General features: G+C 45.1%; 1 protein-coding gene across 1 annotated transcript in view; it reads right to left on the bottom strand.

Annotated features, from left to right (window-relative positions):
* Positions 1-17,318, bottom strand: part of TTC9 (tetratricopeptide repeat domain 9) — a 35,123-nt gene extending 17,805 nt beyond the window's left edge. The window contains exon 1 of the mRNA XM_060095920.1: positions 16,711-17,318. Within this exon, the coding sequence (XP_059951903.1) occupies positions 16,711-17,110 (400 nt within the window). The 5' untranslated portion in view covers positions 17,111-17,318. The remainder of the gene's footprint in view (positions 1-16,710) is intronic.
* Between the last annotated feature and the right edge of the window lie 10,020 nt (positions 17,319-27,338).

The following is a 27,338-nucleotide window of genomic DNA, read 5'->3' on the forward strand; positions in this document are numbered from 1 at the left end:
ATAATATTAGATTCACATACAGTTGTAAGAAATAATACAGAGATCCCTTGCACCCTTTATCCAGTTCCCCCAATGATAACATCTTATAAAACTATAGTATAATATATTGACTACCATATTGACACTGATAACAATCTGCAGATCTTATTCAGATTTTCCAGCTTTACTTGTACTCATTTGTGTGTGTGTGTGTGTTAATTCTATACCATTTGTCACATACATGGTTTCCTCTGTCTACCCCCAAAGTTAAGTTACAGAACAGTTCCATCACAGGAGGGATCCTGTTGCCCTTTTATAACTACATCCATGTCTCTCCTGTATCCCCACCTCCTTTTTCCCTGACAACCACTAATCTGTTCTCCATTACTAAAATTTTATCATTTCAAAGTTTTACATAAATGGAATCATATAGTATGAAGTTGTTGAGAATTAGCTTTTTTTTTCACTTAGGATAATCTTGAGATAATCCCCTTGAGATGCATCCAAGCTGTTACAAGTATCAATAGTTCATTCCTTTTCATTGCTGAGTAGTATTCCATGGTATGGGCATACCAGAGTTTGTTTGACCATTCGTCTGTTGAAGGACATCTGGGCCATTTCCAGTGTTTGGTTATTATGAATGACGCTGCTATGAAGAGCTGTGGACAGCATTCAGTCTCTCACCATTTAGTATGATGTTAGCTTTAGTTTTTTCGGTAGATGCTCTTTATCAAGATCAGGTAATTTCCCTCTATTTCTAACTTGCTGAGAAGTTACCATCTTTCTAATACCTGTGAATTATAGTACAACCCTCCCTAATGGTAACACTTTCACAGAACATGTAGGGTGGTCTTTTTCTAATGAGGCTAGATGTACAGGTGCAGTCATCAAGTGGGCCCTTTTGTTTTCCAATGAATAAAATCATTTTTTACAGCCACAGACTCAGCTCATGCCCATCATGGCAGCTATTTATGACACATAACTTCTTTGCTTTCCAGACAAGCATCTGTAGGGCATCTGTAAACCCTCACACAGCAAAACTACATCATACTGGTTTACACATATTGTATGCTCAGTAAGTAGCAATACCAAGAATTTATATAGTGTTTCATGACTCACTTGACCTTGACAATGACTCTGGGAAAATAGGTCTTATTAGTTCTGCTTCCAAGAGCTGAGGCTTAAAGAAGTTAAGTGATTTGCTAAGGCCATTTGAGTTTTAGGGAAAGAGCCAGGACTGTCTAAGCCCAAGCCCACATTGGTTCCACTCCAGCAGAGCTGGTGGGCAAAGAGACCTGGACTCACTGATCCCTGAAGGTCTTTTCCAAGTCTAAGGCACTGAGAAGCTATGACAACTTCCTGCTGACTCAGGAAGCCAGCACCCTTCAAGTGGCAGTATCTTCATTCACATCATTCTTGCCCTGCCTGGCACCTAGATAGAGTTCCCCCATCACTGCTGATGGTGTTCCCATGACCAGGAATCATCTGGCTTTATCTCATGGGCTAAATCTCCTGATTCCATTCACATTAATTTCTGTTTTTCCAATCTAGCACATGCTTACACTGGATTCAAATAAACATTGCCAAGTGTTTCTTTTGTTTTGTTTTGTTTTAGCAACATTATTCTTGGAGGCCTCTTTACACCATTCCCAAGCTGCCCTTTGTTTCCCACCCTTTGAATTCTTCACATGGATGTCCCCAGCATTCAAGGGCTGCTGCATCCCTCTCACCATCACCACACGATCCTGGGTACAGGCTCTTCGTAAACTTATTCGATGAGGATTCATTCATCACGGCCTGTGCTGGGGCTTTGGAAGGAAATGGAGAGCATTCAAAAGATACTGATATCTTCAAGGAGTTTATATTCTTCTTATTCACTCTCTGTTGGCCACTACTTGGCTGTGAAAGTGGCAGTTGAAAGAGCTCAAGTGAAAAACCAGTCTAAAACTCTTAAAAACTAAAGGCTTATGTTGACAGTCCTTTAAGGGATATCGAAATCTGTTCAAGAGAGTTGTAATGCCAAAGGCTGAAGTCAGCTCAGCCTTTTGGTGCCTGTCACATGCTCCTGTTCATGAGGGAAGGAGCAGACTTGGGTGCTACAGCAGCATACTTACAAGTTATCCCATCCATGGCCCCCAACTCTTATCGACTTCGTTGCGGTATATACACAGAGAGAAGTGGAGTAGTAGGAAGAAGGTAGGACAGGATTACTGTTTGTCTTCATTAACACCCTTTCTTGGGTTAGAAGTGGGACTTTGGAAGGGCCAGTTGGGCCATCTGGAATATGACAGTGAGTATATACCCAGAAACATTCAGAAGAAACCCATTGCCTGAAAGTATCTTTACCTTGTTGGCTCTGGCCAGGGACACATGTCACGCCCATTGGAAGGAATTCTGAGCCAGGATGGGGGAAAATCTCAGAAGCCAAAATGCCATCTTGTTCTCTTTTTAGACTTTCAAAAATACCTCTCCTGTGCTGATCACCTCTCCCTCCAGCCTTCTGTGACCCCAGCAACACCTCTCCTGTTCCTATTGCCTCTCCTGCCATCTTTCCATGACAACAGGGCAAATACCACATAACCAGATACGTTTGGGGGTAAGTTAGTTAACAGGCACACGTGTAGCAGAAAGAGCACCTTTGTGGCCTCTCTGTGGCAGCACATGTGTATTAGCAAAGTATTGCAAATAACTTAAAGATCCATCAGTAGGAGACTGGTTAAATAAATAACAGGGCATTGGTATAATGGAACATGACACGGACATTGTCATGCTGTAGAAAAATAATGACACTGAAAAATGTTTTTAGTGTAAAATATTGGTGGAAAAAGTTGTGAATGTGCAGTACAACCTGAATCTTGTGAAAAATAAATGTGTGTGGGCCTCCCTGGTGGCGCAAGTGGTTGAGAGTCCGCCTGCCGATGCAGGGGATACGGGTTCGTGCCCCGGTCTGGGAGGATCCCATATGCCGCGGAGCGGCTGGGCCCGTGAGCCATGGCCGCTGAGCCTGCGCGTCCGGAGCCTGCGCGTCCGGAGCCTGTGCTCCGCAACGGGGGAGGCCACAACAGTGAGAGGCCCGCATACCGCAAAAAAAAAAAAAATAAAAAAAAATAAATGTGTGTGTGTGTATGTGTGTGTGTATCAGGGTGAAGAATGTGTAATAACAGGCATCAGAGTTCCTCTTAGGGAAGAAATTATCTTTTTTTTAGAATACTCTCATCAACTGTGATTTTATTTAAAAAAAAATCACCTCTGCCCATTATGTCTTCAAAAAGAGCGGTGGGGGAACCTGGGAGGAGAGATGCAGTAAAGGCTTCTGAAGGGTTTACTGAGCAGAAACCAATGGCTGTTCACGGAGCACCAATTTGGAGAGACCCAGGGTCATGAGAGGACTCCAGGCATTATGGCAGAGGAGTGCCTGTAAGGCAGGATTAAAAGGAGGCTCCAGGGGACATGGCTGCTAGGGCTTTTATTCCCAGGACACCTGATCAAGCCAGGGGCTTTCCTCATCCGACATGAGGAAGGCAGCTCATTAAACTGGCACCAGCATAAGACACAAGAGAACAGGCAGAGCAGGCATGAGGCTGCCAGCTTAGCAGCCTCTCCCTCTTGCAGGGGCCTTGCCTTCCTCCATAGCCTCCTTTCCCCAGAGCACCAGTCAACTTTCTTGCTTGTGAAGCTCCCCAGGGAACCCAGCTGATCACAGCATGTATCTTATCTTCTTGGAACATCCTTGTTCTCTGCTCTCAGACTCTGAACTGGTCTAACTTGTGAGAGAATCCGAAGTTCTTTCCCTACTAGTTCAGTTCAAAGAACGGGTCAGAGAATCCTGGGGCAGAGGATGGAAAGTGGCAGAGAACAGACACCGTCTAACTGAGGCTTACTCGCTTGCACAACCTCAGGCCAGAGACATGTCTGCCTAGAACCCAGCAGTTTCTCATTCATTCATTCATTCATTCATTCATTTATTGTTCGCTGTGTTGGGTCTTCGTTGCTTGCTGCACGCGGGCTTTCTCTACTTGCGGTGAGCGGGGGCTACACCTCATTGCAGTATACGGGCTTCTCATGGCGGTGGCTTCTCTTGTTGCGGAGCTCAGGCTCTAGGCATGTGGGCTTCAGTAGTTGTGGCACGTGGGCTCGGTAGTTGTGGCGCACGGGCTTAGTTGCTCTGCGGCATGTGGGATCTTCCTGGACCAGTGCTCAAACCCGTGTCCCCTACATTGGCAGGTGGTTTCTTAACCACTGCACCACCAAAGAAGTTCCAACCCAGCAGTTTCTAGGTGTTTTCTGGACCGCCTTATATCCTGAGAAGCTGGAAGCAGGCATAGACCTCAGGGCCCAAAGGCCCTTGGTTCTGCTGGAGGTCAGTTGCCCTTCAGAGGAAGCCTGATGGGTTACTTGTTCATCCAGCCCCGTGGGCCCAGGTAGGAAACATCCATACCAAAGGCTGTTGGTTCACACCTTGCTTGCCTCCCCTGCACTTAAGAGCTGAAACTTGCTCTTAAGTGGCTACAGTGCAGGGGCGGCGAGCAAGGTGTGACCCCTCTTTTGCTCACTTGCTTCCCATATTCCCCCATAGCTTCCTTTGCTGAGTCCTTTCTCCTCCCCTCTTGCACACTTTCCCGCCATAGTACCTACCGGAGTAGGAGTTAGATTTACACATAGCCATCATCTATTTTTAAAAAATATTTTATTTTATTTATTTTTATATTTTTGAAATTTATTTATTTTTGGCTGCGTTGGGTCTTCATTGCTGCACACGGGCTTTCTCTAGTTGTGCCAAGCGGGGGCTACTCTTCATTGCAGTGCGCAGGCTTCTCATTGTGGTGGCCTGTCTTGTTGCGGAGCATGGGGTCTAGGTGCACGGGCTTCAGTAGTTGTGGCATGTAGGCTCAGTAGCTGTGGCCCACGAACTTAGTTACTCCGGCATGTGGGATCTTCCGGGACCAGGGATCGAACCCGTGTCCCCTGCATTGGCAGGCGGATTCCCAACCACTGCGCCAACAGGGAAGTCCCCATAGCCATCATCTATTAAGCATCTGTTACGTACCAGGCACTGTGCTAGGCATGCATGCATGTATCCTTTAATTTCAATCACCATCACAATCCTGTTTGGTGCATACTACTACTCCCATGCTATAATGGAAACAGAAGCTTGTCAAGGTTAGGACCATCCCAAGGTTAATGGAGGAGTCGATGGGAAGTCAGGAGTCAAACCCAGATCCTCTTACACTATGTAAAGATCTTTTCCATCAGGCCACCTTGCACTACAGGTTTTCTATTCCTCTGTGCTCCCTTTCTTCCCTCCCATCTTCACTGGCACACACAGGAACACAGCTCTTCTCTCTCTCTTTCTAGGTATCAGGGAGAATTCCACACAAGTTCCAATGACCCAGTGGCACCTACAGCCTGAGGTTCAGGTCCATTTAAGAAAGGAGCTCAGTTCTGACTCAGCATGAGCAGTAGCCCTAGAATCACATCCCCCAAATCCTCAGATCTGGCCCAGACTCCTCAGGGTTCTCCAGTCTTGAGTCAATGGTGGCAACTCTCTGAGATGCTATAGCTTAGCCAGCAACTGTTCCTTGAAACTCTTGGCCCTGCCACTGCCAGTTCATTTCTTAAAAGCTTTTTTTTTTTTCTTTTTCCCTCCATCAGAACTTCCTGGCCTAATACAGCTAGTCTTGCCAGATTTCTTATGGTGAATGACTGCCTGCTTAGAATCAAAGTCTGAATTTTGGAATAATCTGAGAAGGTCTAGCAGCAGTAGGTAATCTCTGGTGCCATCAGTTTAGATTCCAGGGCCCAGGCAATGTTTTATAGAGGCTTCCAACCCCTACTCTGGTTTCTCTCTGAGACCCTCTGTCTGACTCTATCATCCTGGGAGACTGCCATTTACTTTGTTTTACCCTCAGATTTGCAAGGTTACCTTGGAAATCTTAGTTGAGATCTTTATGTTTATTTGTCAGCACATATCAGTAAACTGGAACAAAGGAGAGCTTGTTTCCTGTTTCCTTCCTAAATCTGGTTGCTTCCAGAGAGAGAGGCTAGAAGGTGGGGGAGAGGGGAGCTAGAGGGTCTTCAAACTCCTAGACAGAGCATCTGACCCAACACCGATTGTTTACATATGAGGAAACTGGGCTCAGAGTGATGTGACTTTTCCAAAGTTACGGAGCAAGTTAGCAGCAGACTCTAGATTAGAACCCTGTTCCCACACCGCATGCCATGTTTTGAGGAGAACACAGTGGATTTGAGATTTGGGCTGTGAAGAGCCATGGCAAGTACCCAATAAAGATCTGATGAGTGAGTGAGCTTCCTTCTGGGTGCTGTGTCTGAGCCACCGATGGGTAGGATTTCCTAGACTCAGGGGCCAACAAGACTCCTGGACATGGACCACCTATACAGTCCCTTCCTCCACACCAGCAGCACATCACTAATGCTCAGGACCAGTTTGTATCACAAGCTCTGACCCAACTTGCTTCCCTGCGTCACCAGCAGATTCAAACCGTCACTCACGTGCTACTGAGTCCAAAGGGGCGTCCCCCTACTGTGGGGTACCATGCTGCCAGGATCCAGCCCTATGTGTGCATTGGGGTGGTGGGCACTGCAGAAAGGATAAGTCATATTATGGGATACTAAGAGAAAGTTTGAGGCTTGGGATAAGTTTGCTTGACATCTTTGGTGTTACAGTCTGACAGGATTAGACAAGGCACAGATAATATCCAGAACGGCATTAAAAATTATGTGTATAAGGTAGGTTTTCTTCGGGAATATAAAAGAAGAAAGCAGAACTACCCATAATCTTTCTACACAGATAATCCTGTCATCGTTTTTCTTAAAAAATAAAAGTAATAATGCATATACTTAGAAAAGTCATGCGCTATAGAAAGATTTAGAATAAAAAGTTAAAAAAGGACATGGAGGAACCTTAAATGCATATGACTAAGTGAAAGAAGCCAGTCTGAAAAGGCTACACACTGTATAATTCCAACTATAGGACATTCTGGAAAAGGCAAACTATGGAGACAGTAAAGAGATCAGTGGTTGCCAAGGGTGGGGCGTAAGAGGTAAAGAGGCACAGCACAGATCTTTAGGGCAGTGAAAGCACTCGGTGTGGAACCACAGGGACAGGTACACGTCATGATACATTTGTCTAAACCCACAGAATGTACAACACAAGAGTGAACCCCGAAGTAAAACTGTGGGCTTCTGGTGATCATGACGTGTCAATGTAGACTCACCAACGGTAACAAATGTACCACTCTGGTGGGGAGTGCTGATAACGGGGGAGGCTAGGCATGTATGGGTGCAGGGAGTATATGAGAAATCTCTGTCCCTTCCCCTCAATTTTGCTGTAAACCTTAAACTGCTCTAAAAACAATGAAGTCTTAATTTTTTTTTTTTTTTTTTTTTTTTTTTTTTTTTTTTTTTTTTTGCGGTACACGGGCCTCTCACTGCTGTGGCCTCTCCCGTTGTGGAGCACAGGCTCCGGACGCGCAGGCTCAGTGGCCACAGCTCACGGGCCCAGCCACTCCGCGGCATGTGGGATCCTCCCAGACTGGGGCACGAACCCATGTCCCCTGCATCGTCAGGCGGACTCTCAACCACTGCGCCACCAGGGAAGCCCTGAAGTCTTAATCTTAAAAAAAAAAAAAAAAAAAGTGAAAGTCTCTCCCCAATTTCTCTGCCCAGTCCCTATTCAAGTGAAGTGAACAGCTTCACTTGCATAATTTCAGATAATCTTCTTGAAAGCAAGTACTGTACTAGAGTATATGTTGATGCTCGTTTATATCTTTTTTCTTTTTTAAACACAAAGCAAATAAACACTGTTTTGCATTCTGCCTTTTCACGTAATAACAGATTTTGGAGACTGGTCTCTATCAGTCCACATAGAACTCTCCCATGCTGGGTAATGGCCACCCAGTTCAGACAGAATGGAGAATTATTCTTTCCAGAGCTGGAAAGGACCTTTGAGATCCTGGACTCCAACCCTCGGTTTTTAGACATCAGAAAACTACGGCCCAAGAGGTAAAATTCCTTGACCCAAGGCAGCTGGTGAGTTAGAGACAGAACTTGCTGACCATGTCACTCTTTACCAAGTCACGCTTCCGCTGTGTCTCTGATGGGGATGTCTGAAGACTTTCAAAGAATATTGCTCGCATTCTGCTCATCAGAAACACTTTTGTTTTACTGTATTAGCAAGTGCTTTTTTTGGTGGAGTACGTGCATTTGGGGAGCAGTTTTTTTGTGTGCGTTTGAAACAGAATGGGAGAGTCAGCGTCAATAGATATTTAATTCAGAAACCACGCATCAAGAGAGTTTTCCTAGTAGGTACTACTCGAGTATCCCTTTTGTCTTAAAACTGTTAGAATTAAAGGTGGAAACTTCCTTCATTGGGGAGTTCCCACTTTTTAAAAAAAATTTATTTATTTTTGGCTGCGTTGGGTCTTCATTGCTGTGGGCGGGCTTTCTCTAGTTGCAGTGAGGGGGGCTACTCTTCGTTGTGGTGCGCAGGCTTCTCATTGCGGTGGCTTCTCTTATTGCAAAGCATGGGCTCTAGGCGCACAGGCTTCAGTAGTTGTGGCACGCGGGCTCAGTAGTTGTGGCATGTGGGCTCTAGAGCGCAGGCTCTGTAGTTGTGGCGCACGGGCTTAGCTGCTCCGCGGCTTGTGGGATCTTCCCGGACCAGGGCTCGAACCCGTGTCCCCTGCACTGACAGGCGGATTCTTAACCACTGCGCCACCAGGGAAGCCCCAGTTCCCACTTCTTATTTCTATTCTTTTTTTTTGTTCTCCTAAATATCCCTGCCCACTTAAAAGGATAATTTACACTTCTAATACTTTGTCGTTTATAAAGTACGTTCATACGTTATCTTCTTGCTTTTCACCCTTATCTTGCGAGTCAGGCTGGCATGATTATACCCGTTTAATATGTGAGGAAACTCAAGACCAGATTAAGTTCACATATGTAGCGAATGTGTCACCAGCTGTCACACGAGTCTCCCTCAGTTCCCGTCCCACTAGACACAGGGCCAACTGGTCTATTTACTGCTGGGTTTGGGGGAGGGGTTGTTTTTGTTTCTTGGGAGATGAGGTTTCGGCTCACAAAGTTAGAACTTATCAGCCAGTCATAAAAACACAAACTAAAAAATAAATGCTACTTTACAGGATGTTAGGAGAGAAAATGTTCCATGCCACACAGAATAATACTGTGTCCAATCTCGTTTAGCACTTAAACCAGAACATATTTTTAAATGATGGTATCATCACTCTCATGACATTAAAACTGACCAGGTCTGGAGTAATGCATCTGGACAAGTCCAGATGTTATTCTTCTAATGGGTCATTTCCCATCATTGTATCCACAAACTGGTTACTGAGAAGTAATGGCTGAAATGAATTCCTACTCTTAACACATCCACTTAAATTTCTCAAGACCTCTTAACTGAAATTCACACACTCTGGAGCAAAGGGGATAAAAACTAGGGGGAGGTATGAGTGGGGCTTCTGTAAGCCTCTAGGCTCATTAGAAATTATGACTCATCAGATTCTCATTCCTCTCAGGTCACCTTCCTAGTGACATAGAACCTGGTTACAGAGAGCAGGACGGTTTCCCCTTAACCACCCAGGATGGTCATGGAATGGGAATCCTAATCACACAAGGCACAATCACGGTAAAAGGAATAACTTACAGAAGACAAGACTGGAGGATGGGCAAGCGAGTTGCCCTAAAAGTGTCAAGGCTTTTCCTTGTTACAGTGATGAGATGTATTTTTTGTGGCTTCAAAAGATAGATAGAATATGGATGGATCGATAGAAATTTCAAGGAGGCAAATTTTAGTACCTAAGGAAGAAACTTCTAAAGATGGAGGTCGTGGGGTGAATGGTTAGGACTGTAGGCTTTGGAATTACAGACCTGGCAGATGAGAAATCCCAGTTTGTCACATTACTACCGTGTGACCATGGGCAAGGGACTTAAATGTTCCAGCTTGAGTTTTCTTTCTCACAAAGTTATATAGGTATATATGTAAGTTCATGAAAGGCAGTGACATTGTTCTTTATGTTTACTCCTGTGTTCCCAGCCCTCAAGGCCCAGCGTCTAGCACCTATTAGTTGCTCAATGAATATTAATGAAATGATTGAATTTCTTGGATCCTTAATATGAGACAAATGCTGGGATAAGCATTTTCACTCCTTTCAAACACATTTATGGAACATCTACTGGGCGCCAGAAGCTGGGCTCATCATGGTAGTCTTAACTACCATTATTGTTACAGCTATTATTATTATAGTTGTTTTGTGGTGGTGGTTATTAAATAAGTCACTATAGGTAGTGGTGAGTATCCCTATTTTTGGAAGTACCTAAGCTTATGCTGATAACAAGGTGGTAATGTTGACAAGGAAATTCACACACCTCTGTAAGGTATAGAGTCATAACCAAATCTGAAATCGTAATTCTGGTTTTCCATAACTCTCGAGCTAGCTAGTTAGCACTTCCTTAGCACTTTTGTTCTTTTCCCACAGACACACTGTGGAAGGGAAACCTGTGCTCCACAAGCTTCCTCTCTGTAAACGCTGTCTGTAATTTCAGTGCTGTTTTAAACTCCTTTTGGCTGAAAGAGAAGAGAAGGTCCACTTGGATATATTTCAACCCAGGATTCTTCTAGTTCAAGTCAGCTCTCCTTGGCACTACACATTCCCCTTCCTTTTTTTTTCTTTTTCTTTAATTGAAGTACAGTTGATTTACAAATGTTGTGTTAGTTTCAGGTGTACAACAAAGTGATTCAGAGATATATATATATATATATATATATATATATATATATATATATAATCATACTTTTTCAGATTCTTTTCCCTTATAGGTTATTACAAAATATTGAGTATAGCTCCTACATCCTGCTTCTTTTTTAAAAATATTTGGGAACTGTTGGTTTTGAGTCTTACCAGACATGGCATCATTTCATTGCTGATATGAAAATGTGTATGTATGTTTAAAAGGAAGATAATGAGCTTTACACGCTTATGATCATTTCAAGGCCATATGAACACCATGAGGAAGACTAAACTCTTTTAATCTTCTGTCGTATTATCTTTGGCTTTTTTAAAAAGTTTGTTTGTTTGTTTTTGCACCTCGTGGCTTGCGGAATCTTAGCCCCCTGACCAGGGATTGAACCCAGGGCCCCGGCAGTGACAGCACTGAGTCCAGTCCTAACCACTGGACTGCCAGGGAATTCCCCTATCTTTGGCTTTTTAAATGTCTGGTACCACTGTCCGTGCTAGAGCTGTGCTTGCTGCTATGTAATTAGGAATGGACCACACTAATCTCGTTGGTGATAATGGGAAACTCTGGTCCCAGCATGGACATCTGATTTCCCAAAGCCAAATATCTGGGAATTAGGAAATTGCTGGTTGGCTGGTTGGTTGAAACATTTGGCTTTCATCCTAGCTCTTTGGAGGAGGCACAACCTGGTGACGAAAGAGAAGAGCTGGCAGGAGAGAATGTCCCATCTGAAGGTCACTCCCAACCTGTGAAGCTCTGTGAAGCTTTTGGCTGCTCCACATCTTGGCCTTCCTGTCCATCCTGAAGCCAAGTCCCCTTGCCTTGGTTGGGGCACTCCCATGCCTTTTGGCTATAGGGACTCTTACTTCAAGGTATCTTAGACAGTTTCTGGCTACGAGCCACCCAACTCATTACTTTTGCAGGTAAAACTAAGGAACTTCAGAATTCACTTTAGAAACTCAGCCCAAAGTCTACATTCAGAATATTCTCTCCTTGAAAGCATTCTACAAGTTTCAATTCTCACATCCTTTCTTGGAAGATGATCTTTGAAGCCACATTTACAAGCTTAAGATTTATTGGCCAAGGGGCTGCCTGAGGAACAGCCTCAGGTTAACAATGACTTGGCCAGTCAAACTCTCCCATCCAGATGGCAGTATCTTGGCTGAGCATCTTAGCATGAAGCCCCTCTTCTTTCCCCTCCTTTGCCAGTTCTTATCCCAACAATTCATCTTCTGGCTACCAGGTTGTCTCTAGCTCTTGACCTCTTTTTTTTTCTCACTGAGTTCTTGTGTTTGTAATTTATCCATCTTCCTGCTTGGTTCTTTGGTTCCCACACCAATTTCTGTGGGGTACCTTTTGTCTTAGAATCTGCCTCAGGGTCTATATCTAATTCTGTCCACCTTAGATGTATACGCTCAGTCATCTTCTGGACAGTCATCAGTCTGTCCCATTGCAGGGGCAGCTTTAAGGGTGCAGTCACATAAAACCCATGCTCAAAAGGGCCTTGTATTTGGTTTAATGCTCTGCTGTTGACTTCTTGAAATTCTAATTATTCTACCTTTGAAACTGTGTTTTGTAAGTGAAGCCCGATTGGATAATGGAGCATGAAGTTGAGCAGAAGACAGAGGTACAACTATTCTTTGCAGGCCCATGTAGTATATAGCATTCACGATGCCCCATGAGCACAGAATTCCAGTGGATCCACAATGCAGGGGAGTTCAACAACAAGCATAAGTAAGACGGTTAGGTCAATAACTAAGTAAGCACACACATTGACAGCCCAAAGAGGCCAGGCTTTCCATTCAACCCAGAAATTGCTTCAAACACAGAAAGAGAGCAATAGTGTTCTAAGAAACAAAAACAACCTAAAACCCCATCACATCCTTCCTTGCTTAAGTGTCCTGTACTAGCCAACCACTTATGCTGAAAATGATGACAGAGGAGGAAAGACTAGGGTAGGAGTATGGAATAGCTCCTTTTCCTTTCCTTATTCATCAGAAAGCCAAGACTGGTAGAAAGGGCACCTATAACGTATGCATATAAAAAGTGAAATAAAAGCAGTTGAGTTCGTTTTGTCAGCATTTCCATGGTTCCAGTTAAGAATAAACTACATATGCATGTACAAGCTACGAAACGTGAATTGTGTAACTTACATGATTTCATATACCAGTTAAGTGTTCTTATATTTCCACTTAAAACTGGCATTGCACACTATAAAGATGAATAGTAAATTCATGCCAATAATTTAAAATAGTAATTTTCTTGAAATGACATTAAATAGCAGATAAAAACTCCATTTCCAGTCGAGAGAGAAACCATGAAAGAAAGGGGAAAAACTTTATCTTTTAAAACTTTTAATGACAACTTTCTCCTGCATTTTTGAACAAGGAGCCCCACATTTTCATTGTGCATTGGGCCTCACAAATTATGTAGCTGGCCCCGGTCCCATGGCTTCAAGACACGTCCACAAGCACTGATAAAGCTGGCTCCCATCCAGGCCTTTTTCTTGCGTGACTTCTTTATGCCTTGTCACTCCCCTGTCCTGGGACTTTCAGTTGGCATCAATGGATATTATCTGCCCCTTTGGTAAAAAACAAAACAAAACAAAACAAACCCCGCCCAAACATAGCTCTAAATGGATGGGAAAATGGAGGTAAAATGATGTGGTAGGGACTTATACAAAGTCACAGGGTATGCCAGGAATAGGGACATAAGCTGACTCTCCTCTAGCCTTCAGATCCAATGCCATGGCCTGTCAGCACCCATCTCCACTGTGAGCATTTGAGTCCTGAACACCATTTGAAAATACCAACAGAGTCATGCATTGCAACATTTTGATCAAACCCAGCTGGGGCCACTACAGCCTCACAGGAACAGCTGTAAAGCAAAAGGTTCTGTCCTTCAAGAGGTTTTGCACAGAACATTCCAAGGCCCCACGGGAGTCCTGTGTCTTGTTCAAGGTCAGTGGGAGTTGATCGACAGGCCAGTACATGCTTCTTTTGCAGCCTTGCTAATAATCACATGTCTACATCTTCCCAGGCAGAATATCTTTTCTAATCATTGTATCAAAGTCATTAGAAACTCTGAAGGAAGAAGATGCTTCTCATTTCCTTCCTTGAATTTCTTAGAGAATAAGACATGCAAAATCAAATCTGGGGGTCTTGCACCCCTGGCCAGATCCCTACTGATCAGAAGGAACTCCAAGCCAGAACAGACCACAGCCACAGGCACCTTGCACGTTGCCTGCACACCCTTCAAGTGGTCACCTCAAGTCATCCAAATGGATTTTCAGGTTAACATCTCTTAGCAGATTCTAACTGCCCCCTTACTGTTCTCTTGGAGTCTTCCATTCAGAGTGCAAGGGTCCACTGAACCTAGGTTTTCCCCCGAAGCCTCATAATAGTCTTTTGTTTGGTGCTGAGATGCCCTTAGCAACACAGCCTAATCCTCCAGGTGTTTCTGGGCTAGTTCATGTTGCTTCTAAACCCCAAACCTCTCCCTCTATGCCCAGCTGTGTGGAAGGACAGATCCTTGAGAGAACCAACATCTTCAGACTGCTCTCTCCTGAAGCCCACTGGGTTGCTCAGCCAGCACTGCAGCCCCAGTGGAAGGGCCAGTTGCCTTTTTGCTGGAACAAACTTGCAGTTGCTGTCTCCTCCCTTTAATCAGGCACGGGGCGGGCGGTGGGGGCGGCGTAGATTATCTTATGGGCCACGCTGCACTGTTCTGGTTCTAACAGCAATAACAGTGATCATCTTTCTTTCTCTTTCCACCAAATGCTCATTGTAAACACACATTGAAAAATTTTAGGTTGCCATTTAAAATAATCTTCACTAAAATATTTTAGTGACATGTAAAAATGCTCTGACACAATGGCAAGTGGGAATAAAAACAGGATACAGGAGGTCGTTAGCTTTGTAAGCAGTTTATGTTTAGGTATAGAAAAAAATACAGGAAGGAAATATATCACAATGGATTTCTTTAGGTTGTTGGGATTAAAGGTAATTTTGTATTTTCCAAACGAAAAGACATTTTATAGGTAAGCATTACTTTTGTAATCCACAAGTTATTAATATTAATAAGTGGTGAGCACCGGAGAAGGCAGCAGAGGGGGAAATCTGCCATTGCTACTTTCCATTCTCTCACCACTAAAGTTTTCCAAAGTGTGTGGAGGGGTGGGTATGGAAGTGGAGGAGCCGTCCAGATCTTAGCCCTGCCCTGAGTGGGCTGGCCTGACCAAGGACACAGCTTTGGTTTCGCCTTGGAAATGTAACCACTTCTGGGGTAGAAAGTAGGCAATGCTAGCCATCGGCCGGCAGCCAAAGCATGGGGTGAGGGGCAACCCTAGAATGCCCATGGAAAACACTACATATAAGACCCTATTACCACTCTGAAATCACTGCATTAGTGATCCAGAGTGCCCCCTCCTCCACCCATGGCCACTCTGCCCTTTATATTCATCAGGCAGTAATGAATATGCCAGAGACTTACGGGAAATAAAGGGAATCATGGTGTACCTTGTGATGGATTGAAATAGTCCATCTATGCTGTATTCCTACTACTTTACCTGCTGCTGTTATTACTAGTACTGCTATCAGCACCACCATTTCCACAATCGCTACTACTACTATTATCATTAATCCTTTAAGTCTGTAAACTACTTAACAATCTACAAAGTGCCTGGGCTTTGCCTGATTAAAGATGACACTGGACATGGCGCTATGGGAAGGCAGAGGTAGGCTGGCGCCAGAGATCTCAAAGGGAACAGAACTGACTGGCGCTTAGGAACAGAGCAGAATTATCCATACATTTTGTTTTCATCCCCCAACTGTCTTGGCCCCAGACAAATCCACCGTCCCCAACCACACCCATTCTCCCAACTTGACTCTGCTACAACTGTCCAGAGCTAGTTTAGGCAACTTCAAGGGTTAAGGATTAGGAGTGATGGCCTTTATCTGGCCAGAGGAGCTGGATCCTGCCCAGATCCCACCAGCTGGGGTGGGAGAAGAGGAGAGAGAGTGTTTTTCAAATAGAAGGCCATTGCCTCTGCCAACATCTTCCACTTTCTCACATGAAGACCCTGGAGTGACTCCGACTCCTCCGGTTTTAGAGACTTTAAAATTTTCTGCGCCCGACTTTGACCTTAATCCCCAAAGTGTACTCGGGAATGTATACCTCACCTTCTTATCCCAATAAAAGGGCTCCTTTTTCCTCAAGCCTAGCAGCTAGCTGGTGTGAGAACCAGTGCTACACGGAGCGAGGCAGGGAGGAGAGCTAGAATGCAGCACAGCTCAAGCCCAACCTCGGACTAGCTTTCCGTTGAGATTGCTCTCTTCACCTGGCAACCCGGGCCCCAGCAGAGCTCAGAGAGAAGAAAGTGCATTTTGGAATCCATTTTGCTTGAGATGCTGAAGGCATCGTAGCAAACTGCCCTTTGCTACTGGGGCCAAAGGAACTTGGGGAAGGACTTGACTCAGAGGGATGCGGTCACCTGCGGGGAAGGTGAGAGCGAGCTCTGGTGCCAACGATCCCTGAGGCAAGTAGCCACTGGGCATGCGGTGGGTGCGGGTGGCCCACGCTGGGTGCTGCTGCCCGCATTTGGACCCAGGGCCACTGGTGAGCAGTAGTAGTAGCAGCAGTCGCCGCCAGGCCGGCTGGGTCCCCATTTCTCTGTCCAGTTATTTATAGGCGAGATTTACGAGGATGCGGGGGAGGAATGCGAGATGACAACGAGTTTTGGAAGGTATAATCCTAAAAGGCACACTTTTTCCAAAGCTTCCCCCCTCCCAGGTTCTCCTTCCCAGAGCGGCACGGTCCCAGCGGGGGCGTGTGCGTCGCGCCGCGCCGCGGCGGTCGGCTGTGACCCGGAGGCCCGGGGCTGGGGAACAGGACCGGCGCCTGGAGGGAGATCGGGAGGGCAGGGGGAGGAGGGGTCGGGGGCGCGGCGCGGCTCACCTGCCAGGCTGTTGTAACAGTCGATCTCGATGGCTTCCACCGTCTTGCTCTGCTCCTCCGAGAGGCTCCCGGGGTTGGGGGCCCCGGCCAGGGAGGCCGCGCGCGAGTCCCGCTCCCGTTCCCCGGAGGCCGGCAGCAGCCCCTTCAGCTCCAGCAACGCCCTGTGGTATTTGCCGATGGCTTCGCGGAATTTCTTATCCTTGTAGCACTGCGCCCCTTGGCTCTTGAACTCGTGCGCTCGCCGGATGAACTCGGCTGGCTCCGCAGCCGCGCCACCCTGGCCCCGCGCCGGGGTCCCTCCGCCGCCGCCCGGGACGCACACAGGCGGCTGCGGCCGTTGAGCCTCGCCGGCTGCCGGCGGGCTCGGGTTCCCCTTGGCCGCCGAGCCCTTCCTCTCCATTCGGCCGCCACCCGGCGCCCAGCGCGCGCCGCGATCCGCCCGCCGCCGCCGCCGCCGCGCCCTCCCGGGTTTAAAAGCGCCGGGCGCCGGCCCCACGCCTGGCAAGCTTGGCCGCGGCCGTGACACCCCGCGGCGGTCTGCCGTCCCGCACTCCCATTCTCCTCGCCAGCTGCGGGAGGCTGCTCTCTCCTCCTCCTCCTCGGATTGCCTTCCCCTCCTTCCCTCCTCCCTCCCTCCCTCCCTCCCCGACTCCCGCGCCGCCCGCCCTCCTCCTCGCCCTCCTCCCCTCCCTCAACCTGCGGGCGGTGGCGACCTGGCCCTCGCGCGCTCCGGGGCTAGCGGTGTGGGGGACCGAGGGCCTGCTGGGGTTGGCGGTGATTGTCGCTGACCCGGAAGAAGCTTGGCTCGCCTGAAGGAGGGGAGGATTAATGACAAAGACGGGCCCATTCAATCCAGCCCTCGGAGACGCGCCTAGTCTGAAAGAGACACACGGGGGAGGGGGTCTGTGTGTGTGTGTGTGTGTGTGTGTGTGTGTGTGTGTGTGTGTGTGTGTGTGTGTGTGTGTGTGTGCGCGCGCGCTCGTGTGTGTGTTCTTTGCAGTGAGGCGTTAATATTTTTAAGGTGGCAGGGCCTCTTTTTTTGTGGATGCAGGTTGTCGCTGAGGTGTGTCTCCGTGTGTGGCTGCCCAGGCGCCCAGAACACAGTGGGCACTTCAGCGTGTAGGGCGCTGGATTCCAGGAGCCCCCGTGTGCTGACGCCTGGGTGTGCAGGCAGTTGTGCAGAATGAATCACAGACATCAGAGATGGAAAACACCTGTTACTGTTGGTCATCAAGGCTGGGCGTGCATTCGAATTTCCATTTACAGGACAGTTCTGCCCTGCTTTGGAGGCTCCATCCCTTCGTTCCTTCGTTCTTTCAGTCTGCCCTGAGTGGCGGCTGTCTACTGGGGATTTGCTGAGGTCAGGGGGCAGACAAAGATAGTCAGGGAAGGGACTGCCCTGCTCACCGTTAACCAACTCCCAGTCTACTGGGGGAGATACACCACCCACCGGCAGAGTCACTCTGCCAGGCAGAGATTGGTAAGTGTCATCAGGGAGGAACAGAAAGTCCTGTGGAGCCCCAAGGAAGGGAAGCTTGGTACCGGAAATGGCCTTCGAAGGCCTTGACAGATGGGTGAGATCTGGGCATAAGAAGATAGAAGGAAATGACATCTCAACCAGAGTGAGGAAACAGCAGAGGGCATGATGTTCGGAATCTTGGGTGTGTTTAGGGCATTCGTGGTGTGATTTTTATGGCCTAAACAAAAGTAACTGGAAATGATTGGGTTAGATGATGGAGGCATTTGGATGAAGGGTTTGCATTTGATTTTGTAAACAGTGGAGAAGGCTGGCCTGTTTTTTAGTGCTCCCCCCTCCTTTATGATGCTGAGAAAAAAGTATATGTATATATATTCTACAGCGGTGGTTTTTGAAGCATGGTTTCCAGACCTGCAGCATCAGGGTCACCTGCAAAACAGAAATGCAGTTTCTAGGGTCCCACTCCAGACCTACTAAAATCAGAAACTCTAGGCATGGGATCCACCCCCCCACACACACCTTGGTTCAGATGCACACTCACGTTTGAGGACCCCTCCTCCAAAACCTTGCTACTCAAAGTGGAGATCTTGGGCCAGTAGCACCAGCATCACCCGGGAACCTGTTAAAGATGGAGAATCTGCAAAATCCAAGACCTACTGACCCAGAGTCTGCATTTTAACAAGATTACCAGGTGATTCATATGCCTGTGAAGAGTGTGAAAAACACTGCTCTGGAGGATTTGCAAAGTACAGAAACGTATAAAGAAACCCCCAACCCTACACCATCACCCAGATATATTCTTTGTTAATATTTTGATGTAATTCCTACTGGTTGTTTTCTATACATCTGTATCTGTACAAAGTGCTCTTTTAATGAACATGAGTGGTATGGGATGATATATACAGTTTCCTACTCTTTTTACTTTACATTATATGTGATTAAATAGTCTTTTAAAGCCTTATTTTTAATGACTTCATAATGTTCCTTTTGTGTCTATAGCATAGCATACTTAATCATTTTTCTGTGGTCAGATAGATTGATTCCAATTGTTTGGTATTGTAAAAAACACTGAGATAATACAAATAATAGATACCACTTATATCATAACAATCCAGTGAAATAAGTCCTATTTTTATCCCTATTTTGGACACCAGGTCACAGAGACTTGCCCAAGGTCACACTGCTAATAAGAAGTAAAGCTGGGATTTAAATCCAGGCAATCTGGTCTTAGTATCTATGCTCTTAACTAACTATATTTATACTTAAATTTTTGTCCTAATTTGTTTTTCCTTGCAAGAAATTATGCTAATGTCTAAAAATGTCTTGGAACATACTTTCAATCTGCTTTTTAGAAAGGTATTAACTTGACCTCCCACCAGCAACGTACTAGTTTCCCAACATCCTTGACACCATGGAGGATTAAATTTTTAAAAATATTTTCTAATTTGATAAATAAGAACTGTGTATCGAACAAACTGGGATATCTCTGATTTCAAGGGTGAACATTTTTCACACGTGTACTTACCATTTGTATGGTACTGAGGATTTTTATTTGGACACAGCCTTAATGTACTAAATTATACCTTATATGTTACAGCACCTTACTTTTCTAAGTGCTTGAACATCTTTAATCTCATCTAATCCTCCGCATAGCCCCAGAGAAGGAAAATCATTTTTTTAACATCTTTATTGGAGTATAATTGCTTTACAATGGTGTGTTAGTTTCTGCTTTATAACAAAGTGAGTCAGCTATACATATACATATATCCCCATATCTCCTCCCTCTTGCCTCTCCCTCCCACCCTCCCTATCCCACCCTCTAGGTGGTCACAAAGCACTGAGCTGATCTCCCTGTGCCATGCGGCTGCTTCCCACTAGCTATCTATTTTACATTTGGTAGTGTATACATGTCCATGCCACTCTCTCACTTCATCCCAGCTTACCCTGCCCCCTCCCCATGTCCTCAAGTCCATTCTCTATGTCTGCATCTTTATTCCTGTCCTGCCCCTAGGTTCTTCAGAACCGGAAAATGATTTTCTACTCACGCAGTGAGTTTATAGTAGTTTCTGATCAGTGAGAGATCACACTAGTTCAGTGGTTAAGAGGCTTTGGACTTAGACAGGTGTGGGTTGGAATTCTAACTTTGCTGCTTCCTGGGCAAGTTATTCAACTTCTGACAACTTCAAATTTCCTCACTCATTAAATGGGGTTACTACTTCCTTCATAGAGTTGTTGTGAAGTACATTGTAAGTGCTCAACACATGTTATGACTTTAATTATGACTCATTAAATCTCATCATTATTGGATTACATAATAATGTTACGGCAGACTCAGTCCATATTTGCCAACCCCTGGCCCTTTTCACTTTAAGGTATTGTGTCAGGTAGAGCAAAGAGAAGAAACTGGGAGTTGGGTGCTCTGAATTTTTATTGTTACCTTCCTACTTAGGTAGGAAGAGCCAGTGAAAGCAAATATTAGATGAAGATCCAGGCTTGGGATTTGGCTACTGTCAGAAATAAGATGTGAATTGGGTCGTAATGGTCACAGTATTTAAATGTGAGAAGTATTGATGTGCCCAATTGCTTTTTGTTTTCCTTCTGTGTCCTGGCTTAATGGTACAGTGTCTCATTCTTCAATGTTGGGTTTGAGGACAGAGCTGCAAGAGACATGTAACACACGTGGTACTATCCTGTGTAGGAAACAGAGCTCAACATAAGAGCTTCAGACTAGCTTGGATGAAGGAGAGCATGAGTGAGGAAGGGAGGGAATATTATGGGCGGGGGGATGGTGTGAGAGGAAACTGACTATGCCCATCTGTCCCACTCTGCAGAGCCGTGTGTGTATGTCTAGAACAGTTTTGTTTGCTTGTTTTTAGTGTGCTTCTGTCTCTGTCTAAGCCACTCATTGGTAAGTGTGTGCTGGTTTCTCAGAAATGGCCTCCTCCCTTCAAATGGAATTAACTAGGTGCCAAAGAGAATCTCTCAAACATCTTTTCATTAACTATTGACTATATGCAGAACACTATTTTAGCAACTGAGTGAAGATCCAAATGACAGACAATTTGGGCATGGATTTAGGATTCACAAACTCAGTGCTTCTCAAACTTTAACATGCATGTGACTCCACAGGGGATCTTATTAAAAAGCAATTCCCTGATTCTACTAATTTAGGGTGGGGCCCAAGAATGTGTATTTTTAACAAACTACCAGGAGATGATGATACTGCGGGTCCATGGCCCACATTTTGGAGAAACTATTTAAAGGAAAGGGACATTCCATCTCTCCCCTTCTCTCCTGGTCTTTGCTTTCTCCCAGAGAAGACTTGTTCATTAGATTGGGCAGATTCCAGGAAATTAATTGGTCCACATTTCACAAGGGCAGTGTTCTGAAACTCCATGCACTTTCCTCTTCTATTTCGTGCAGCAGGAATAGGTAAGCTGAGCTAGAGCCTCCTCTTGGAATCTCGCCATCTTGTTTTCTCTTCCTCAAATGCATAGCCAACCATACTTTTTATTGCTTCTATTTCTGGCCCAGTATGGCAGGACAGAGGGTGAGATTTTGGTGTGTAATGGGGAGGGAAGCATTCCTGTAGGCCTTTACTATTGGCCTTTACTTTTCTCCAATCTTGTTTTTACAGGAGAGCTCTGCACTAAGAAATTGGGCACCTATTCAGGTGAAAATAAAGTAATATTTTGGCTTCTCATCTATAGATGGTTCTTGAATGTATTGCTTGCTCATGAACCTCACAGGGGAGAATGATGGTTGAGCCATAGTAGGTTTCTACGACACGGTTGGTTTCATTGATTCTTTGGCCCAGTGTCATCAAAACCTCTTCCTTCATTCCTAACAGGCAAACACTGGGCATAGGCCAGTGAGTCCTATGGATGATCATACCACTAATGGTAATAGCTCATTGCCGCTGAGACGTGTTGCAGGATTTCTTAGAGATGTATGTGGATTATTTTCATGGGAAGAATTTGGTGTGGTACACAGCAGAAGGCACAGTGCTCCTGCTGGCTTTATGGGCCTCAGGCTCTGTATCTGCCCTTGGTCCTGACCTTGTTTCTGTTTCTTTGCGTCTCTGCCTTTCTCACTGCCTACTGGTCTTAGAAGACTGAAGCCTCCCTTTCTTTCTAAACTCTCTCTGGAGCTTTCTTACCTCCTAAACAGATGGCATGTGCTGCTTTTTTCTCTTCCTTCAGCTCAGTTTCTTAAGCATATGTGAAAGACATATATTTGAATCTCTTTTATACTAATCTAAGCTGTTCAGGGTTTGGTCTCATGCCAACAAAACCAATGCTATTTTTGGGATGTTCTTCTAATTGCACTCAATTTCACAATTTACCTGAGAAAATTACAACATTTCCATCACCAGTTTTTAATCCATATTCAACCTTCAAAAAGCCCTCTAAGGACAAGTGGGAGATTTTTAACTATCTCATGCCCAGATGTAACATTAACGATATGAGGCTAATGTGAGTTTCATATTTTCATCCCCCCACCCCCACCCCAACAAGAAATTGCTCTATAATTTCAGGGCCTGGTTCAGTCTGGTCTTATTTAGAAAAATAAGCCCTCTCTATCTATCCTTACACTCTCCTGCTAGTCAGTCCATTCTGCACCCCCCAGTCTTCCCATCTCCAATATCAATTGTAGCCCTCCATGGGGGCTATGATGTCAGTTATTGGAATCTGCTACCCTGTCTTCCTTAAGGGATTCTTCCTTCCCCTATTCCATGTGGTCCTGGTAGAGCTGTCAATCATGGTGTCTATATTATGATTCATTTTTTATTGTTTTATTTTTTATTATTTTTGGCTGCGTTGGGTCTTCGTTGCTGTACGCGGGCTTTCTCTAGGTGCGGTGAGAAGGGGCTACTTTTCATTGTGGTGCGCAGGCTTCTCATTGCAGTGGCTTCTCTTGTTGCAGAGCACGGGCTCTAGGTGCGTGGGCTTCAGTAGTTGCAGCACACAGGCTCAGTAGTTGTGGCACGCAGGCCCTAGAGTGTGCGAGCTTTAGTAGTTGCGGTGCGTGGGCTCAGTAGTTGCAGCATACGGGCTCTAGGGTGTAGGCTTCAGTAGTGTGGCACACAGGCTCAGTAGTTGTGGCGCATGGGCTTAGTTGCTCCACGGCATGTGGGATCTTCCCAGATCAGTGATCGAACATATGTCGCCTGCATTGGCAAGTGGATTCTCAACCACTGCACCACCAGGGAAGTCTTGATATTATGATTTATAATAAGAAATATATAATTGATCTTTATCTCTGTTTCTGGCACAGAGCTCCTAAAGCCCTTGGAATTTCCTGAATACTGAGAGCAACGAAGGTGTCTTTTCTTTATGTTGATGAGATGATTTTGGAACTCACCTAAGGCTGGAGGTTGGTTGCTAGTGGAGTCAACCATGTGATTAGAGGACTGGAATTTTCAGTCCTTGGACATCCAACTTCTGGGGAAGGGGGGAGGAGTTGCAGCTGGAGTCCAATCACCGATGATCAGTTATTTAATCAATCATGCCTATGTATTGAGGCCTCCATAAGAAAACCAAAAGGACACAGTTCAGAGAGCTTCCGGGTTGCTGAACACACGGAGGTTTGGGGAGAACGGGATGCCTGGAGAGAGCATGGAAGCTCCGTGCCACTTCCCACATATCCTGCCCTATGCATCTCTACTATTTGGATGTTCCTGAGTTGTATCCTTTTATACTAAATTGGTAATCTAGTGAGTAAATGGATTTCCTGAGTTCTGTGAGCCTCTCTAGCAAATTTATCAAACATGAGGGGCGGGGTGGGGGGGATCGTGGAAACCTCTGATTTACAGCTGGTTGGTCAGAAGTACAGGTAACAACCTGGACTTGTGACTGGCATCTGAAGTAGGAGGGCATGTGGCAGTCTTGTAGGACCTGTGGGGTCTAATGCTATCTTTGGGTAGACAGTGTCAGAATTGAGGTTAATTGTAGGACACCCAGCTGGTGTCTGAAGTATTGCTTGTTGGTGTTGGGTGGAACTCCCCCTCCCCTGCACTAGAATTGGGTGCTCAGAACACCAAAAAGAGTGTCTGAGCCTCCATCTTCTCCTGCTTGTACCTATTCTGGGCTCGGCCAATCATATCATACCATCTCTCTACCCTGTAGTGTTTGGTCAGGGAGGAGCACATGACCCAAGTAGAGAATCAGAATTTTCCCTGAGAGATATATACAGACATTGGGAGAGAGTGGTTTTTTAAGTTGGGAGGATTTGAGGTGGGGGCTATTGATGGCCATCTTGCTTACCACCTAGGGAAGGCCTATCTGAAAACCGAAGCTGAATAGAGATAAAAAGGATATGAGGGAGAGACGAAGCTCTAGCGGTATCCATTAAGTTCTTAGATCCTGCAGTTTTTAATGCCCAGATACTTCCTTGGACTTCCTAGCATGTGAACCAATCGTGATTCCCCTTTACACTTGAGCTTGTTTGAGTTGTCATTTACAACTGAAAAACTATGGACTGACATGTTCCTTCTCTGGTATTTACCCTTTTCACCTACTACCTACTGCCACCCTAGTTTGGCTGCTGTTACTTGTGGCTGGTAACCACAGCCATGTTCCCCTGCCTAGAAAACATTTTTTAAAGTTCTTTTACACTCTTCAAAAGTGGTTTACTTATTCATTTATTCTTTTTTTTTTTTTACAAAGGTTTATTCTTTTTAAACTTTATTTATTTATTTATTTATTTTAGCCATAACCTGAGACATGCGGGATCTTTGGGGGATCTTAGTTCCCCGACCAGGGATTGAACCTGTTCCTCCTCCAGTGGGAGAGTGGAGTCTTTACCACTGGACCACCAGGGAAGCCCCTTATTCATTTATTCTTAACTTTGTGTTATGGAAAAAATTTGAACATACATAGAAGAAATAACAATGTAACAAATCTTCAAGAACCCATTATTCCACCATCATAAACAATTAACAGCAACCCATACTTGTTGCCATATGTTCAGTTTTTCATACATGTCATTCTCTCATGTCTTTATACCTTTGGATTTCCAGTTCCCTGTGTGTTTCATCTTTCTGTATTTCTCATTTACTTGCTCTTAGAGCATTAGGCCTTTCAGGCAAAGTCACTCAGATTTGCTTCAAGACAGCACAAATGTCACTTCTACTGTGAAGCCTTCCTGACCTCCATGTACATATTTTGTGTTCCTTCTGCTGTGTTCTGAGAGCTCCTTTTTCATACTTTTATATTACATAACATTTATTTATTTTTATTATTATTATTTTTTTTGCGGTACGCGGGCCTCCCACTGTTGTGGCCTCTCCTGCTGCGGAACACAGGCTCCGGACGCGCAGGCTTAGCGGCCATGGCTCACGGGCCCAGCCGCTCCACGGCTTGTGGGATCCTCCCGGACCGGGGCACGAACCCGTATCCCCTGCATCGGCAGGCGGACTCTCAACCACTGCGCCACCAGAGAAGCCCCTACATAACATTTATTCATTCAACATTAGTTCAACAAACACCCGCTGAAAAAATTTACCATTTCAGGCATTGGAGATCTATCAATGAACAAGACAGGCAAAAATTTTCACATTCATAGAATGGAGGGAGACTGACAATAAATATCATAAATAAATAAATTATATAAGATGTTAGAATGTGATGAGTACAATGAAAAAAAGGGAGTTTAAGGGGCAATTTGTGTGTGTGTGTGTGTGGTGTGTGTATGTGTGTGTGGTGTGTGTGTGTATGTGTCTTCAAGTTTTAAATAAGGAAAATCAGATAGGCCACACTTATTACACTGCATAATGGTTATCTACTTGCTTTTTTGTCAACTACACTAGAGCTACTTGAAAGTAGGGATAGTGTCTTTTTTTTTTTTGTAGTTTTGTAATGGTTGTGGAAAAAATGGAATAAACCGAAGAATATAACTCAAAGACTTTTGGTATCAAGATTATATAATAAAAATTAAAATTTCCTTCTACCACTGGACTCAGTCTTCCCAAAGCCTTCCTAATGGCATCACTGTTCCTTGTTTCTTGTGAATCGCTCCAGAGGTTACCTATCCATCTATCTACCTACCTACCTATCTATCTATCTCCATATCTATCTTAAATTATGAGTACTATCTTGAAAACCATTGTATTTCAGAATATATAGAACTACCACATTTTAAAATATACCTATACAGCATTTGTCTATATGGATGTATCAGAATGTTCTTTTACCAGGCATCAGTTGATGGGTGTTTAAGTAGAAACGAAGATGGTTTGATGAACCACTCAACTGGTTTGGAAGTCAGGTAGCACTGTGAATCTGGTAATCAAATTTTTCATGCTTAACTAGGTCAACAGCTCCCTGTCAGGGAAGAGCCCAGTCTCCTCACCTTTGTGTTTATTATTTAATTTCACCACACCCAGTGAGGTTGTTATTATGATGTTTGCATTACAAAGAAGAAACCTGAGTTTTCAGAGGTTAGGTAATTTGCCCAAGGTCACACAACTTGGCAGTGGGGAGCAGGCCTGCCTGACTCCAGAGGCCATGCTTTTTGCTACCATTGGAGGTTTTGGTACATCTGCTGGAGGTGAAGTAAAGAGGATTTACACAGACTGCTTGGTGGACTGTCTTAGATGACCTTAAAGATTCTTTAAGAATCTAGAAATTCTCTAATACTGTGCCATGCCTCACCATCCATTCTCTGTCCTTTTCTGTCTGGCTTTGCCCTGGGAGACTGACCCCTGCACCAGCTGGGCTCCTTTACCCTCTTGCTGCCGGTCAGCTTTGCCCAAAGGAAAGCCCCAACATGAGACTGGAGGATGGGGGCAGAGAGAGATGAATAAATTTCTTTCCCACTTTCTCTCTCCCTGGGGAACCATGGTTTTGGGGGTGGCCGTGTCCTGACATTGTGGTAGTTATGATGGAGTGCCCCCTTGTCCTTGGGTCCACCTGTCAGTGGACTCTGATAACACAATTTCTGCCTTTTGCCCAAATATCTTCCCTCTCCTGATGGTCTCTGGATACTTCAACATTCTTTCTTGGTTCCAGTAACCGTGCCCACACTTTTGTAAGTAGTCTCAGTATTAAAAGTCTTCTCAGATGAACCATTAGAGTTAGATTTTGTTTTCTGTCATGACCCCATTATAAATATTGTTTTAAGATGTTATGCCTTTCAGGAGACCCTTAAA

Source organism: Mesoplodon densirostris, chromosome 4 (assembly GCF_025265405.1).
Source record: "Mesoplodon densirostris isolate mMesDen1 chromosome 4, mMesDen1 primary haplotype, whole genome shotgun sequence".
Classification (NCBI taxonomy): domain Eukaryota; kingdom Metazoa; phylum Chordata; class Mammalia; order Artiodactyla; family Ziphiidae; genus Mesoplodon; species Mesoplodon densirostris.